General features: G+C 49.7%; 1 protein-coding gene across 1 annotated transcript in view; it reads right to left on the bottom strand.

Annotated features, from left to right (window-relative positions):
* Positions 1–518: 518 nt before the first annotated feature.
* The window catches only part of marchf8 (membrane-associated ring finger (C3HC4) 8), a 49,986-nt gene continuing 32,491 nt past the window's right edge, over positions 519–18,013 (bottom strand). Inside the window, exons 3-7 of the mRNA XM_055661907.1 lie at positions 12,965–13,044; positions 10,321–11,160; positions 5,381–5,561; positions 2,801–2,948; positions 519–1,035 (exon numbers count right to left, since the gene is read on the bottom strand). Of these exons, the coding sequence (XP_055517882.1) occupies positions 731–1,035; positions 2,801–2,948; positions 5,381–5,561; positions 10,321–11,160; positions 12,965–13,044 (1,554 nt within the window). The 3' untranslated portion in view covers positions 519–730. The remainder of the gene's footprint in view (positions 1,036–2,800; positions 2,949–5,380; positions 5,562–10,320; positions 11,161–12,964; positions 13,045–18,013) is intronic.

The following is an 18,013-nucleotide window of genomic DNA, read 5'->3' as shown; positions in this document are numbered from 1 at the left end:
AGAGAGAGAGGAGATGACTGAGGGAGAGAGAGAGAGCCAGAGAGATACAGAGAGTGAGAGAGACTAAGAGGCAGACAGAGACAGAGAGAGAGAGAGGAGAAGGAGAGAGAGAGAAGAGAGAGAGAGAGAGAGAGAGAGAGTACAGAGGAGGAGACAGAGAGATCCATGCACTGTATTTAGAGGGATGCATCTTAAATAAGAAGAGTCAGAGATACTTTGGCAATATAACAATGTTTTTTTATCATGCCAATAACGTTTTTGAATTTAAAAATTGAAAAATTGAGAGAGAGACAGAGAGAGAGAGAGATAGAGACAGAGAGAGAGAGAGAGAGAGAGAGAGAGAGAGAGAGAGAGAGAGAGAGAGAGAGAGAGAGAGAGAGAGAGAGAGAGAGAGAGAGAGAGAGAGAGAGAGAGACAGAGAGAGAGAGAGAGACAGAGAGAGAGACAGAGAGACAGAGAGAGAGAGAGAGAGAGAGAGAGAGAGAGAGAGAGAGAGACAGAGAGAGAGACAGAGAGACAGAGAGGTAGACAGAGAGAGAGATAGACAGAGAGAGAGAGAGAGATAGACAGGGAGAGGGAGAGATGGACAGAGAGAGACAAATAGATAGTGATGCAAACAGAGAGTCAGAGATAGAGACTGAGTTGGTGACAGAGATTGAGAGAGACAGACAGTAAAGAGAGGTGGACAGACACTCAGACTGAAGAAGAGATACGCCGTGGTCTGTAAACGTTAGACATTGAGTATTCCCAGCCCATGGTCCTCGGGCTCGGTGCAATGCAGAGAGTTGAAACTTGAACACTGCAGTGAGGGAGTTTGCTTGTTCTCACAACTTTGCTCCATTGCAGGTGGTTTCTCCGCTACGCTCTTCCTGCTGGTCTCTGGGCAGTTCTGCACGTATATCACCCTGTTGTACGCCTTCAGTCTCTTCCACAGCTGTATGTACACTTTACACTGGACGTACATGAACACAAGTCCGCCAATGAATCCAATTGCCACAACCACCAGCTTAGTCCAAAACGGCCACTCTAAAATACCTGCGGAGATAGGTCGGGACAATTCAGTGACATCACTTCACTGTGAGTACAAGGAGAAAATAAATCAACTATTTGTTCTTCTGCATGACATGCTTTACTTTTAGTACTTTATTTTAAACTTACAGCGTGGAAACAGGCCCTTCGGCCCACCAAGTCCACGCCGACCAGCGATCACCCCGTACACTAGCACCATCCTACGCACTTGAAACAATTTACAATTTTACAGAAGCCAATTAACCTACAAACCTGCACGTCTTTGGGATGTGGGAGGAATCCGGAGCACCCGGAGGAGACCCACGCGGGTCACAGGGAGAACGTACAAATAGCACCTGTAGCCAGGATCGAACTCGGGTCTCTGGAGTTGTGAGGCAGCAACTCTTCGGCTGTTCCACCCTGCTCCTGATCTTTGCTTAGCCGGAAACAGCAGACACTAATAGCTGGAGTAACTCAGCGGGTCAGACAGCATCTCTGGTCAAGATCCTTCATCGGACTGCTAGCACACAACTTGAAAACTGCCAGTGCTTTTAATTCCCATTGCAGGCTTGCTGTTCCCAGCCCATGTGCCCTCTTCACCTACAACCCACCAATGCATCTGTCTTCCCGTTTCTCGTCTCAAGCACCGTTGAATTTATTGTTCCTTCAATGGTAGCCACACCTACACCAGCCAAAGCCCCAAGCTCAGGAATTCTCTCTGCTTCACCACACTGACTGTTGTACAGTGACAGACCCGTCCCCACCAGTACTGTACCTGGTTCCAAAGACTCGTAACATATTCCACTTCAACTCCAATTTAAATAGGAAACCCTTTATTCATGTGATGACCAGCTGGTTTTAGATTCCCCCAAAAGGAGAAACCTCATTTCCACATTCACTAGGAACCCCCCCCCCCCCCCCCCTCAGGATCTAAACCATTTACATCACCGTCCTCCCTCCCTCCCTCAGGCAGGGTTTGGAAGAGCTCCAGGACGTCACGATGGCCCTAAAAGGGAACCAGAGCTCTCCCCAGTACATTCCCACACATCCTCTCCGAGCAGACAAGCAGCACAGGGTCCGGGTCCAAATCCAATCTATCCCACATTGAATCAAGGAGCTGCAGATGCTGGTCTAGCAAAGAAAGACATACAGTGCTGGAGTAACTCAGCGGCTCAAGCTGCAACATCCCTGGAAACATGGATAGGTGATGTTTCGGGACCCGTCTTCAGCTTGAAACCCGAAATATCACTTTATCCCCGAATGCTGGGCTGTGCACCCTCGCTCCCTGCTGAGAATCTGGCTGGTCAGTCAACTACGTGGCTGCCAACTTAGGGCGGCACGGTGGCGCAGCGGGATTGTTGCTGTCTTACAGTGCCAGAGACCCAGGTTCGATCCCGACTACGGGTGCTGTCTGTACAGAGCTTGTATGTTCCCTCGGTGACCCGCGTGGTAATATCTCCGAGATCTTCGGTTTCCTCCCACACTCCAAAGACGTACAGGTTTGTATGTTAATTGGCTTCTGTAAAATTGTAAATTGTAGGGTAGTGTATGTGTGCAGGGATCGCTGGTTGGTGTGGACTCGGTGGGCCGAAGGGCCTGTTTCCGTGCTGTATTTCTAAACTAAACTAAACTCAAACACTGTAGCTGTTCGTTCACCACAGGCAAGCCTTACGCTAAAATCAGGACCCCACTCCACTCTGAAAATGTAATCAAAGGTAATTTCCAGATGACAGACGTCGGCATGGGTAATGGTCTTTGAGGGTCAGGTGCACAGCAGGAGGGGTGTACCTACCGTTGGTCTGGCCTTGTTTAATCTCCTCGGCTGTCCTGTCAATGAGGACGTATAATGACCACACCACGCAGGTGATTGCGATGATATGGAACGTGACTGAGCACAGGATCTTCCTCCTCTCGCTCGCTGTCATCTGCAACTTCTCCCACTGTGTAAGGAAGGTAAACAGTATCAGACTGTGCATGCACCGCCAACTTCACACCTTACAAATGGCCCCTCTCTCAGCTACGCTAGGAGACAGCATTCACTCCCACTCCTGGGTTGCAACTAGACCCTGTTCCATACCGAATATGTGTAGGAAGGAACTGCAGATGCTGGTTTAAACCGAAGATAGACACTAAATGTTGGAGTAAATCAGCGGGTCAGGCAGCATCTCTGGAGAGAAGGAATGAGTGGCGTTTCGGGTCGAGACCCTTCTCTCCAGTGATGCTGCCTGTCCCACTGAGTTACTCCAGTATTTTATGTGTGTATCTTCCATACTGGATTTGCCTGCTCTCTAGGTTAGTTTAGTTTAGAGGTACAGTGCAGAAACAGGCCGTTCGACCCACCGAGTCCACACCGCCCAGCGATCCCCGCACACTAACACTATTCTACACACACTAGGGAACAATTTACATCTATGCCAAGCCAATTAACCTACAAACCTGTACATCTTTGTAGAGTGGGAGGAAACCGGAAAAAGCCCAGGCGGGTCACCGTGCAGACTCCATACAGACGGGCACCCGTAGTCCGGATCAAACTTGTGTCTCTGGAGCTGCAAAGCAGCAACTCTACTGCTGTGCCACCATGCTGCATCATAGAGTCATACAGCATGAAAAGAGGCCCTTCAGCCCAACTCGTCCATGACAACCAAGATTCTCCACCCAAGCAAGTCTCATTTACCTGCATTTGACTCCGATCTATCTAGTCCTGCACCTCCCCGAATGTCTTTCAAATGTTGTGATTGTACCTGCCTCAACTACCTCCTCTGACAGCTTGTTCCATATCCCCGCCAAACTGTATGAAAAAGACATCCCACGGGTTCCAATGTTTAAGAAGGAACTGCAGATGCTGGAAAAATCGAAGGTAGACAAAAATGCTGGAGAAAACTCAGCGGGCGAGGCAGCATCTATGGAGCGAAGGAATGGGTGACATTTCGGGTCGAGACCCAAAACGTAACCCATTCCTTCGCTCCATAGATGCTGCCTCACCCGCTGAGTTTCTCCAGTATTTTTGTTTACCCACAGGTTCCTATTATATATTTTCCTTCTGTCCTGAACCTTCTCAATCTTGATTTTCCAACCCTGGATAATGTGTGTGCATTCACTCTCTCTATACCCTATACACCCTCTCTGATCATTCCTCACACACCTACACACCATGGAATAAACTCCTAACATGGCCAACCCCTCCCCACAACTGCAAATCCTGCAAGTCTTGCCACCATCATCTTAAATCACTTCCCCAAAGCCTCCACATCCACTCAATATCCTCCACAAAATATCCTCCACAAACCCAGGCCACCACAGGGAAAACATGTAAACTCCACACAGACAGCACCCAAGGTTAAGGACAAGCCCGGGTGCTTTGAGCTATGAGGCAGTTACCAGGTGACAAAGTTCCTCCAGAACTTACAAGCATCTCGCCAGGACTCGGGGACCTGAGCTAAAGGGAGAGGTTGAGCAGGCTGGGACTTTATTCCTTGGAGCGCAGGAGGCTGAGGGATGATCTTTTAGAGTTGTACAAGATCATGGGGTAAATGCACAGAGTCTATTACCTCTAGTAGGGGAATCAAGAACCAGACAACCTAGGTTTAAGGTGGAGAGGGTAAAGATTCAACAGAAACCCCAGGGACAACTTTTCCATCCAAAGAATGGTGGCTCCATGGAATGAGCTGCCGGAGGAGGTAGTTGAGGACTATCACAACGTTAAAAAAACACTTGGACAGGTACATGGACAGGTATGGTTTACAGGGATATTGGACAGGCATTGGCAGATGGGATGAGGTTAAATGTGGCATTTTGGTTGGCGTGGGCAAGTTGGGTCCAGGGGCCATGCGGTATGACTTGATGCTTCCAACTCCCTATCATTGACAATCTTATAATCGTGGCTGCATACCTGTACTAATTACAAACTACAGGTCAACCACTGATTTTCCAGCACCCTTGGTTCCAGAGCCTTTCTGGATTATCCGTTTTGTCGGAACCACAGAGGTGACGGCCTCCGAGAGGAGTCCAACGATACCAGAACGGTCCAGCTAGGCTGCCGTGGGGCCCGCAGAGTCAGCCATGGGGACAGCTATGGGAACGGATCTGCCGGGTCGGAGTTCCAGAGCCCCGTCTGCAGGGGGCAGATTCGACCCGCCGATCGGCTGCGGAAGTGTCGATGAGGTCGAGATCGCCCGCCTCACCCGGCCTAGGCGCCACATTTACGGGGGGGCTTCCAGGGTGAATTTCAAGTGCGCTCTTGTCCGGATTAAAGGAGGTGCTGGACTGCCAGTGGCCGGATAATCATGTGGTGGGACCTGTACATGTGAGGCGGGAGGACATTGCAACCACAGCGGTCATTCACTCAGCCCCGCGCGGCCCGATCCGTACGTACTTTGCGCAGCGGTTTTAACTTGGTCTCCATGATGAACTCGTATTTACAGAGCTCGCAGCAGCGCGTGTCCGAGCTCTTGACCCACTGCTGCAGGCAGGCCTGGTGCACGTACCGGAGGCTCCCCGTGCAGTGGCACGGCGTGATGAGTGGACCCTCATCATCTCCTTCGCAGTGGCATATTCTGCACAGAAGTAGAACAGATTAATTGCAATCTCGCAGCACCCCAGACCAGTGGCTTCCACCCGACATCACAGACGGGACGAGGCACTGAACACAGAGTACCGCAGTAACTCAGCAGCTTGTCCATGGATAAACTGGTGTCCACCGAAAATTGACACAAAATGCTGGGGTAGGTCCCCTCCCCCACCAGTCATCCTGCCAGTTTCACTGTTCATATCCCCCCGTTATCACCTCCTCCACAGCCAACAATGAACCATTGTGGGCTCCCTGGCCATCGGTGCCGGTTCTGATTTGTTCTGTACCTTTTCCTACCTCTAGTTTCCCTCTCCCCTCACACAGTTTGGAGAAGGGCCTCGACTCGAAAGGTCACATATATCTTTTCTCCAGAGATGCTGCCTGACCCGCTGAGTTACTCCAGCACTTTGTGTGCTTTTTTTTCTCAAGGCAATAAACAAATTTGACTCCAAACCTGAATGGCCCCGGTGAGAAGTTCTTTCTCTCGTCACTGTGACATGGACACAAGCTTGAGCTACAGTGCAAGCAGAGGAGGTGAGGGCTGGAGACACTTTCATCCAGTAACCCCTTTAGATGAAGCATCCATTTTATAGATCATACAGTAAGTTCAAGAAGCAGAACCAGACCATTCGGCCCATCAAGTCTACTTCGCCATTCAATGACTGATCTATCTCACCCTCCTAACCCCATTCTCCTGCCTTCTCCCCATAACCTCTGACACCTGTACTAACCTTCCACAGGTTCCACAGGTTCCCCACCCTCTGACTAAAGACACTTCAAGGAGTTTGTCCCAATCTTCTGCTGCCATGTCTGCAACTGGGATTTGCAAGGACTCGGGGAATACCAAGTCCTGAGTTTAGAGAGGGCTAAAGTGGAAGTTGAAGTGATTTGGGATGTGAGAAGATGGAAGTTGTTGGAGGGGATGTTTCGGAGCTAACAAAATTCCAGTCGGCAGAGACAGTAAATAATACAGCAGCGGATTCTCCTCACACATTCCAGCCCGGTGAAACAGCTTTGCATATTTCCGTGCAAGGTAGGAAGCCATTCGGCCCATCCAAGTTATGCTGGGTCTCAGAGCAACCTTATTAATTCACCCCTCTCCCTGTAGCCTATTCTCACCCACATACTCCTCACTATCTATAGTGTAATAAAAAAAGAATTGCAGATGCTAGTTTATACCAAAGAAAGGCACAAAATGCTGGAGTAACTCAGCGAGTCAGGCAGCATCTCTGGAGAAAGTGGATAGATGACTTTAGGCTTTAGAGATACGATGCAGAAACAGGCCCTTTGGCCCACCGAGTCCGCGTTGACTCGCGATCACCGCGTACACTAGCACTATTTACGCAGGTTGAAATTTACGAGTTGTCCTTTAATACAGGAGAGGTGCCGGAAGACTGGAGGGTGGCAAATGTTGTGCCTCTTTTCAAGGATGGCTGCAGGGAAAATGCTGGGAACTATAGGCTGGTGAGCTTAACATCTGTAGTTGGAAAATTGCTAGCGAGTATTCTGAGGGATCGGTTATACAGGAATTTGGAAAGGCAAGGTCTGATTAGGGATAGTCAGCATGGTTTTGTACGTGGGAGGTCGTGTCTCACAAATCTGATTGATTTTTTTTTAAACCTCACCAAAAAGGTCGATGAGGGCAAAGCTGTAGATGTTGTGTACATGGACTTCAATAAGGCATTCGACGAGGTTCCGCATGGTAGGCTGCTCTGGAAGGTTACATTGCATGGGATCCAAGGAGAGGGAGCTGAATGGATAGCAAATTGGTTCCATGGAAGGAAGTAGAAGATAATGGTGGAAGGTTGCTTCTCGGACTGGAGGCCTGTGACTAGTGGTTTGACTCAGGGTTCGGTGCTGGGGCCATTACTGTTTGTCATCTACATCAATGATTTGGATGAGAACATACAGGGCAAGATTAGCTAGTTTGCAGATGATACAAAAGTGAGTGGTTTTGCAGATAGTGAAGATGGTTGTGAACAATTGCAGCAGGATCTGCATCGATTGACCAGGTGGGCGGAGGAATGGTTGATGGAATTTAATACAGAGTGTGTGAGGTGTTGCATTTTGGGACTTCGAACAAGGGCAGGACCTACACAGTAAATGGTCGGCCTCTGGGTAGTGTTGTAGAGCAGAGGGATCTAGGAGTACAGGTGCATGGTTCCTTGAAGGTCGAGTCGCAGGTGGATAAGGTGGTCAAAAAGGCCTTTGGCACTTTGGCCTTCATCAGTCAGAGTATTAAGTTGGGAGGTCATGTTGCAGTTGTATAAGACGTTGGTGAGACCGCATTTAGAATATTGTGTCGAGTTCTGAGCACCATGTTATAGGAAAGATATTGTCAAGCTCGAAAGGGTTCAGAAAAGATTTACGAGGATGTTGCCAGGACTAGAGGGTGTGAGCTACAGGGAGAGGTTGAGTAGGTTGGGTCTTTATTCTATGGAGCACAGGAGGATGAGAGGAGATCTTATAGAGTGTACAAAATCATGAGAGGAATAGATCAGGATTGCCCAGAGTAGGGGAATCAAGGACCAGAGGACATGAGTTCCAGATGAAGGGGAAAAGATTTTACAGGAATCCGAGGGGTAACCTTTTCACACAAAGGGTGGTGGGTGTATGGAACAAGCTGCCAGAGGAGGTAGTTGAGGCTGGACTATCCCATTGTTTAAGAACAGTTAGACAGGTGCATGGATAGGACAGGTTTGGAGCGATATGGACCAAGCGCAGGCAAGTGATGCAAGGATAAGGGGGAAATCCTTTAAAACCGAGATGAGAAGAACTTTTTTCACACAGAGAGTGGTGAATCTCTGGAACTCTCTGCCACAGAGGGTAGTTGAGGCCAGTTCATTGGCTATATTTAAGAGGGAGTTAGATGTGGCCCTTGTGGCTAAGGGGATCAGGGGGTATGGAGAGAAGGCAGGTACGGGATACTGAGTTGGATGATCATATTGAATGGCGGTGCAGGCTCGAAGGGTCGAATGGCCTACTCCTGCACCTAATTTCTATGTTTCTATGTTTCTAAGTGAGACTAGGGACATGCTGGGACATTGTTGGCCGGTGTGGGCAAGTTGGGGCGAAGGGCCTGTTTCCACACTGTATCATTCTGTGACTACTCTACACACTGGGGACAATTTACAATGTTTACCAAGGCCAATTAACCAACAGACCTGTCCGTCTTTGGAGTGTGGGAGGAAACCGGAGCACCCGGAGAAAACCCACGAGGTCACAGTGAGAACGTACAAACTCTGTACAGACAGCACCCGTAGTCAGGATTGAACCTGGGTCGCTGGTGCTCTATCACTACGCCACCGTGCTGCCCTGACTTTTCGGGTTGGGATCATTCTTCAGACTCCAGCATTTTGTGTCTATCGGTGCTCTGCACTATCCTTTGATTCGGCCAAAACTCACCCACTCAATTTCCAGTGGCCAATTACCCAGCAGATCTTTCAGATGTGTGGGGGGGGGGTGAGCCGGAAAACCTGGAGTAACCCAAAGAAGGCACCGTGGGAAGCATCTTACCGGGATGCACCACAGCTTGGTTTGGGAAAGGCTCCATCCAAGACAGCAAGAAATTGCATTGAATCGTGGACCTCGCCCAGGCCATCACACAAACCAGCCTCCCTTCCATTGACTCCATCTACACTTCACGCTGCCTCAGCAAGGCCACCAGCATAATCAAGGACCAGTCTTACCCCAGTCACTCCCTCTTCTCCCCTATCCCATCAGGCAAGAGGTACAGCAGTGTGGAAACGCTACACCTCCAGATTCAGGGACAGTTTCTTCCCAGCTGTTATCAGGCAACTGAACCATCCTACCACCAACTAGTGAGTGCTCCTGACATCCACCTCGTTGGAGACCTTTGAGTAATCCATAGTATCCATAGTTGGACGTCAGTGTTATAGCTGTGCACTAAATGTTGTACACTTTATCCCTTAACAGTGCAAAGTGTTGTATTTGACTGGATAGCACACAAACAAAAGCTTTTCACTGTGTCTTAGTACACGTGACAATAATAAACAATAGACCTTCTTCAGGAGTCTGAGGAAAGGTCCCGACCGAAAAGTCACCCATCCTTTTTCTCCAAACGTCTAATTGGTGGGCTGTTATTGGGCAACTAATCAGGAGAAACGGCTACCAATTCCCACCTTACAGCAGAGGTGACTAACAATAGTGGGGAAGGCAACTCAACTAATTGATGAAAGTCTCTTGCGACAATGAGACGTCACCTTTCCCTCTGCTCACTGCTGCCGTCGACTGTGGTAAACCCGTGGTCAAGAGCACAGCAGTGGTTTGTACTCCTCCGAGATGTCAACCTTGGAAGCATTGATCTCCTATGCTTCTGATTCATCGTCAAATGGAAAGTAATTTGTCTGCCAGCTCTCTCTCTCAAGCTAGGGTCACGGTTCAGGTCTAACGCAGCGTTGCACTCTCACAGGTCTGGGACACCAGACAAGGTGAATTGGCAGAAACAGGCAGCCACATAGCAGGGTGACTGAAGGGAGTAACAAAGGAAAAATGAAGCAGAGGGCTGGAGGGGGGGGAGGAACAGAGGGGGGACAGGGGGGGAGGGGCGGGCGGGGAGCTGTAGGGGGGCAAGGGGCTGGAGGGGGGAACAGAGGGGGGTAGGGGGCTCCAATTCAAGGTGGCATGAAGAGATCAAAGAGTATCTAGGGAAGTGATGGGGAGGAAGGGAGGGGGGGGGGGGGGGGGGGGGGGGGGGGGGGAGGGGAATTATTTGAAGAACCAACCTGCACACTTCCCAGGATGGTGAAAGAGGGGGTGAGGGACACCATTGTACAGATGTGAGGGAAGGGCGCTCGAGATCGCTGTCACCTTCGAATGAGCAAAGGGGGGCTCGTTGGCCGTGGTCCGCGGCTCCCAGCTCAGCCGCCCTGTCCGCGGGATCTTCTTCCTCGAAGACATCGTCGTCTCCGATGTCCCCGGAGCAGAAGGAGTCGCTGGACAACTTGGTGGCGGGCGGGCGAGCGGCGCTCCGCTCCGGTTCGGGAAAGCTCGTCGGTGCGCAGGGGTTGGACGCGGGCACGGCGGGGAAGAAGAGTCGATACAGGCGGGACCTTCCGCTGCCCGGATCCCGCTCAGCGACCGCCACCTCCAACACACAGCGGCCGTCTCTAGCCCCTCGGCTCCCCCACAGTCCGCAGGCAAAGGACTGCACCTGAGAACTGGGGATGTTCTGCAAGGGCTTGTAGTGGTCTTCCCGTCTCTTCAGGTGGTGGTGTTTCTTCGCCTTTGAGCTCCTCTCTTGGACGGGCGTGAGTTTTCCGTCAGAGCAGGTGCGGCCGACAAAGCTCATGTTGCTCGACGAGCGGACGGGCTTGGTGTACACGTCGTCGAGGGACTGGGAGTGCTTCACCTCCCCGACGTCCGCGGCCCTCACCCCAGGCCAAAGGAGTCGTGCCCAATCTTCCCCGAGCGAGCTCCACTTCCTCGGTCTCTGCGCCACGTCTTGGCGGCCACCGGTCGCAACAACCTCGTGGACCAGAGAAGATTTGCTTTGGGGCCTAGCCAGGACTACAACAGTCTGCAGTGGACTGGGTGGCACATGCTCAGAAGGAATTGCATCTGGACTGCATGCGGGGAAGAGGAAAGAAAGGAGGGGGGGGGGGGGGGGGGGGGGGGAGGAGAAAAGGCGGGGAGGAGAAAAGAAATGAAAATAACTCAGGGGGAACCAATCCCACACAGGACCTCCGCTCACAGACAAGGAGCTTTATTAGATTTCTTTACAACACACCAACCATGTTACAGATGCGAAAAGAGAACAAGCATCATTTGTGAAGGAGGCAGAGGGAACTGCAGATGCCGGAAACTTGAGCAGAACACAAAGTGTTGGAGGAACTCAGCAAGTCGGGCAGAGGGAATAGATAGGTGACGTTTCTGGTTGGGGCCCTTTCGTCAGATAGATTGGAGTTGGGGGGGGGGGGGTGAGAAAGCTGGCAAAGAGAGGTGGGGGGGGGGGGGGGTGGGGGGGACAATACTGGCAAGTGATAGGTGTATCCAGGTGATGGGGATGGGGGGAGGGGGTGTGCTTGAATGGCAGATGGGTGGAGCAAACGACAAAGGCTAGAGATGAAAAGATGACAAAAGGTATCAGATAAGGAGGGAATGACAGAGGGAAGCTCATAGATGGAAGGGGACAGTGGGGAAGGGGAGGAGTACTAGTGGGTGGAAGAGGATAGTGGGGAACTGTGGGAGCACACTAACACCAGGCGGGGTAGGCACTAGAAAGAGAGGGGGAATAAGGAGACAATCTTAAAACCTCTCCTCTTCTCTCCTTATCTGCCACCTTTGTCGTGTTCTCTGCTCGTCTGCCAGTCACGTTCCTCTGTCGGGTATCCACCTGTCAGTCACCAGACGGTGTCCTGCCTCCACCTCCTTTCCAGCATTCTACCCCCCCCCCCCCCCCCCCCCACCAACCCACCATAAACAATTTGAAGAAGGGCTCCAACCAGAAACGCCACCTATCCATTCCTTCCACCTTTGCTGCCTAACTCTCCGAGTTCCTCCTGCACATCCCCGTTTCAATTCATTCCAGCTTTCACGCCAATCTTACTCGAGTTTTCCTTTTACTTGTGAGATGAGACTGTGAAACGAGCCAATTGGCGTAGTAGCATGGCAGTCAGCAGCCATCTTGACTAATACCCACCTGGGTAGCATATCCATCAAGGGGTTTTAGATTAAGGACCTTGCATTCTATCAAACACAACCATCCAACTCCACGCCCGTACTCACTGAGACTGATCTTAATGCCCCTGTCCCACTTAGGAAACCTGAACGGAAACCTCTGGACACTTTGCGCCCCCCCCCCAAGGTTTCCGTGCGGTTCCCGTAGGTTGCAGGTGGTTGCCGGAGGTTGCAGGTAGTGGAAGCAGGTAGGGAGACTGACAAAAACCTCCGGGAACCGCACGGAAACCTTGGGCGGGGCGCAAAGTCTCCAGAGGTTTCCGTTCAGGTTTCCTAAGTGGGACAGGGGCATAACACCTGTAATTCCTGTGGAGATCTAGTTCCATTTGGTATCAAGCATTGAAATCCCTTCTTAATGATGTTGAAGCGGGCTCTTCTGTCTGTACATGCTTTGTTTGATGATGTTTTGACTGTGACTCTATTTATATGTTCTCTGTTGTTTTTAAATTATTGTCTGTAACTGTGGAACTGTGCTGCTGCCTGTCTTGGCCAGGACTCTCTTGTAAAATAGATTTTTAATCTCAATGAGACTTCTCCTGGTTAAATAAAGGTGAAATAAATAAATAAATAGAGTTCCAGTTTGTAACAAGCGTGGAACATGGAGGGGTAACCATCACGGACACCCCAGATTGTCGGCGCGGTGAGTGAACGGGCAGGTCTCGGTGCAGGGTTTCCGAGAACAAGAGTTACCTGCAGATGTCCTGGTCCGAGGGGCTGACCGAGGTCCTGGAGAAGGTGTGAGGTGGCGTCACCGATGTCGGGCTGCCTACCTGTTGGCACAAGGCACAACCCGCGGTTAGCAACGCAGAGGCCCTTCTCAATCATCCGCGCCGGAGTCAACAACAGCAGCGCTTCAGCACGGCTGCCCGGCCCTGTCACCAGCAGCCGGTCAAGAGAGATCAACAAGCAGTCCTCAAGGCACAGCAGGAGATGGCATCTCCAACGAGTTTAATGATGTGACACTTTGGCTCAAACCCATCAGACAAACCCCTCCTCCGATATAAGTTATCCATATGAAGATTACAGGAATTTAACTGGAGAATCCGGAACAATCTGGATATTTGTTTCAGACTAATCACAAAATAACAGTGACGTTTGGGTAAAGCAGTCACAGGGGAAGGAAAAAAATGTCATGTTCATAAGTGATAGTAGCAGAATCAGGCCATTCGGCCCATGAAGTCTATTCCACCACTCAATCATGGCTGATTTATCTTTCCCTCTCAACCCCATTCTCCTGCCTTCTCCCTGACACTTGCGCTAATCAGGAATCTATCAAAGTCCGCATTAAAAATGCCCATTGGCTTGTCTTCCACAGCCGTCTGTGGCAGTCAGATCTCAGTCAGATCTTGAAGGGAACTTGAGGTGTTCCAGAGATTTGCAACATGCTGCTTTTATGCTGCTTGATCTCGCTAGTTAGCGAGATCCTGTCACAACATCAAGATCCGTCAGTGTCGACATCTCAAAATATTTGCACGCCTGTCACAAGACAAGCACAAACCTTCACCGTGTGAGAGGAGATGGATACAGATCACTTCGCAAACATCTTCCTTTTCCCATTGTCTCAACATGACCAACTCCAACCTGAAGGGGAATGTGTATGTAAGGGGGGTTCATTGGCAGTTGTGGACCTTGGTTAGGCCACATTGGAGCATTGAATGTAGTTCTGGTTGCCCCAATACAGGAAGGATGAGGAGGCTCTAGAGGGTGCAGAACAGGTTTACCAGAATACTGTCTTAGCAAAAACAGGAAGGCAGATTATTATCTAAATGGTATCAAATTGGGAAAAGGGCAAGTACAACAGGATCTAGGGGTTCTTGTTCATCAGGCAATGAAAATAAACATGCAGGTACAGCAGGCAGTGAAGAAAGCGAATGGCATGTTGGCCTTCATAACAAGAGCTGGGTACAGGAGCAAAGTGGTCCTGCAGTTGTACAGGGCCCTATTGAGACCACACCCTAATTTGAGGAAGGGCATTCTTGCTATTGAGGGAGTGCAGCGTAGGTTTGCAAGGTTAATTCCCGGGATGGCGGGACTGTCATATGCTGAGAGAATGGAGCGGCTGGGCTTGTATACTCTGGAGTTTAGAAGGATGAGAGGGATCTTATTGAAGCATATAAGGTTACTAAGGGTTTGGACATGCTAGAGGCAGGAAACATGTTCCCGATGTGGGGGGAGTCCAGAACCAGGGGCCACAGTTTAAGAATAAGGGGTAAGCCATTTAGAACGGAGATGAGGAAACACTTTTTCACACAGAGTTGTGAGTCTGTGGAATTCTTTGCCTCAGAGGGCGCTGGAGGCCGATTCTCTGGATACTTTCAAGAGAGAGCTAGATAGGGCTCTTAAAGATAGCGGGGTCATGAGATATGGGGAGAAGGTGGGAACGGGGTACTGATTGGGGACGATCAGCCATGATCACATTGAATGGTGGTGCTGGCTCGAAGGGCCAAATGGCCTACTCCTGCACCTATTGTCTATTGAACTATTTTCTTCAAAGGACAGTGGAAACAGTCTTTTAATGTTTTAACAGCAAATATTGATAGATTCTTGATCAGGGAAGGTCATAGAGTTATACTGCGGGGCAACAGGCCCTTCGGCCCAACTTGCTCCAACCAACATTTCCTATTTACTAGTCCCACCTGCCTTCGTTTGGTCCATATCCCTCTAAATGTGTCCTATATATGGACCTATTTGTTTCTTAAATGTTGCCTCAACTACCTCCTCTGGAAGCTCATTCCATACATCCACCACCCTGTGTGTGAAAAGGTTACTCCTCAGGTTCCTAATAAATCTCCCCCCCCCCCCCCCCCCCCCCCCCCCCCCCCCCCCCCCCCTCACCTGTGGTGCAGCGGTAGAGTTGCTGCCTTACAACGCCAGAGACCCGGGTACACCCTCAGTACGGGTGCTGTCTGTATGATGCTTGTACGTTCTCCCTGTGACCCTGTCGGTTAACCCTGCTCCGGTTTCCTCCCACATTCCAAAGACAGGCAGATTTGCAGATTAATTGGCCTCTGTAAATAGGATAGAACCAATGTACAGGGATCGCTGGTGGATACAAAATGCTGGAGTAACTCAGCAGGACAGGCAGCATCTCTGGAGAGAAGGAATGGGTGATGTTTCGGGTCGTGACCCTTCTTCAGACTGACCTCAGGGGAGAGGGAGGTACATAGATAAGAAAGCGTGTAGGTGTGAAAACAGGACAAAGGGAATGGAGATCAAGGAAAATGTAAAATGGATCATTGTTAGCTGGGAGAAGGTAACAGCAAAACAACAGTGGTCACTGGTTAGCACAGACGCAGTGGGCCAAAGAGCCCGTTTCCATGCTGTGTCTCCAAATAAACCTGCCACATGTCCTGTGAGTGACCAACATCATTCACAAGCCTTCAGGAGTTGTGACGAGACAGCACACTTGCATGGATAGGGGACATTTCGGATTGGGACCTTTCCTCAGTCTGAAGAAGGGTCCCCAACCTAAATTGTCACCTATCCTTACAAGCATGCTATTTCTGCACAACTTTTCAGACTGAAGAGGCCCAACCTGAATCGTCACCCAAGCATGTTCTGGCCCGCTGAGTTACTCCAGCACTTTGTGCCTTTTTGTGTATTAACCAGCATCTGTGTACAGTTCCTTGTTTCTACTCGAGGATACACGCGTGGTGCCAGGGCGGGAGCCTTAAGGCGACAGATCCCCACACCGAGAATTGTTGGCGGAAATACAAGGGCAAGAGGAAGAATTAGCACAGCCCACAATCGAACAACTTGACAGCAAAGACAGCCCCTCGCAGCAAGGATCAGAGTGTGCTGGGTTTGGGCTAGCCCACTGCAAAGGAAAGTAGCCTTTCTTTTGGCTATTGATGAGTTAGAAGGTCCACTGGTTGAATCCACTGATGAATCGCAGACGACTAGATGCCTGTCCTCTGCAGTGGATTCCCCAACAATGGTTCAAGTCAGGTTGGTCGCACTGAGAGCACAGATGCCCATTCGTAGTCTATTTGCTCGTGTTACTTCTCCCCTGTCCACATCATCTGTTGCCACATGCTCCACACATGCTCGAACCTTGCAGCACCAATGTTAAACATGCATTACATGCAACTAACATCCAGTGCCATCCAAGGATAGGTGCACAATAAGCACAATTCAAAATTCTCAGTGTGCTGTAACAAGCAGCAGCTGATTTTACACTTTAATGGGCCAGCGCAAAAGAGTACGCATTATACAATTGAATTCTAACCCAGAGTATGAGGGTTACAGAACCAAGGCAAAGATGGAAGTTATAATAAACATCAAGCATTAAATTAGCCGTTCCTCAATTTACAGACATGCAAGGGGGAGCAGTTTATGAAGTAAAACTTCAACAACAACAAAAAAAATGGACAAAATGCATGCGTATTTTGTTGCAGTGTAATCCTTATAACAAAAATAATATGTATAGAGTCATAGAGTAGTCATCCAGCGCGGAAACACATCTTCCGTCCAACTGGCCCAGGCCAACATGTCCCATTTACACTTGCCCAACCTGCTTGCGTTTGGCCAACACACACCTGCCTGCCTTGGAAGAGATCTATACGCATACTAGAGGACTCATCGCATCCCACACATCACTTGTTTGCCCTTCTGCCCTCAGGAAAGTGTTACAGGCCCATCAAAACACACACCACAAGATGAACACACAGTTTTTACCCCAAGGCTATCACCACACTGAACTCTGCACTGAACATACACCCCCCCCCCCCATAGCCAATATTTTGTACCGCCACAACACTATACTGTGAATATTGCACATTCTGACGTTTTCTCGCCATTTTTGTTATTTGTTATTACTTATCTGATACGTTGGAGCTCGTTGCGAACTTGTCCTATCCATGTACCTGTCCAAATAACTTTTAAACGTTGTGACAATACCTGCCTCAACGACCTCCTCTGGCAGCTCGTTCTATATACCCACCACCCTTTGTACACATACGTTGCCCCTCAGGTTCCTATTAAAATATTTCCCCCTTCACTTTAAAGCTGTGTCCTCTGATTCTCGATTCCCCTACTCTGGGTAAAAGACTGTGCATTTACCCTATCTATTCCTCTCATGGTCTTATAAGATCACCCCTCATCCTCCAAAGAACAAGTCCTCGCCTGCATATCCTCCCCTAATAGCTCACGCACTCATGTCCTGGTGACGTGCTCATAAATATTCTCTGCACCTTTTCCAGCTTAACAACATCTTTCTATGATAGACACAAACTAACGTCTTTCCTATAACAGGGTCAACTAAAGATAAGTATATCAATGGCATTATCATGAACATTTATTTATTACATGTTTAGTTTAATTTTGAGATATAGCACAGAAACAGGAGCTTCGGCCCACCGAGTCTGTGCCGACCCACCATCCCTGTTCACTAGCACTAACACTAGGGCCAATTTACAATTTTACCTAATACAATCAACCTACAAACCTGTATGCCTTTGGAGTGTGGGAGGAAACCGAAGCACCCGGAGGAAACCCACGTGGTCATTGGGAGAACGTGTAAACTTCATATAGAGAGCACCCGTAGTCAGGATTGAACCTGGGTATCTGGGGCTGTGAGGCAGCAACTCTTCCGCTGCGCCACCGTGCCGACCTAAAGATCACTCCTCATCCTCCTGCGCCCCCTATAGCTCAGGCCCTCAAGTCCTGGCAACATCCTCGTAAATTATCTCTGCACCCTTTCCAGCTTGAGGACATTTTTCCTACAACAGGCTCAAATAC

The sequence above is a fragment of the Leucoraja erinacea genome, chromosome 34 (assembly GCF_028641065.1).
Source record: "Leucoraja erinacea ecotype New England chromosome 34, Leri_hhj_1, whole genome shotgun sequence".
In the NCBI taxonomy this organism is placed as follows: domain Eukaryota; kingdom Metazoa; phylum Chordata; class Chondrichthyes; order Rajiformes; family Rajidae; genus Leucoraja; species Leucoraja erinaceus.
This window is presented reverse-complemented; position numbering and strand designations above follow the sequence as displayed.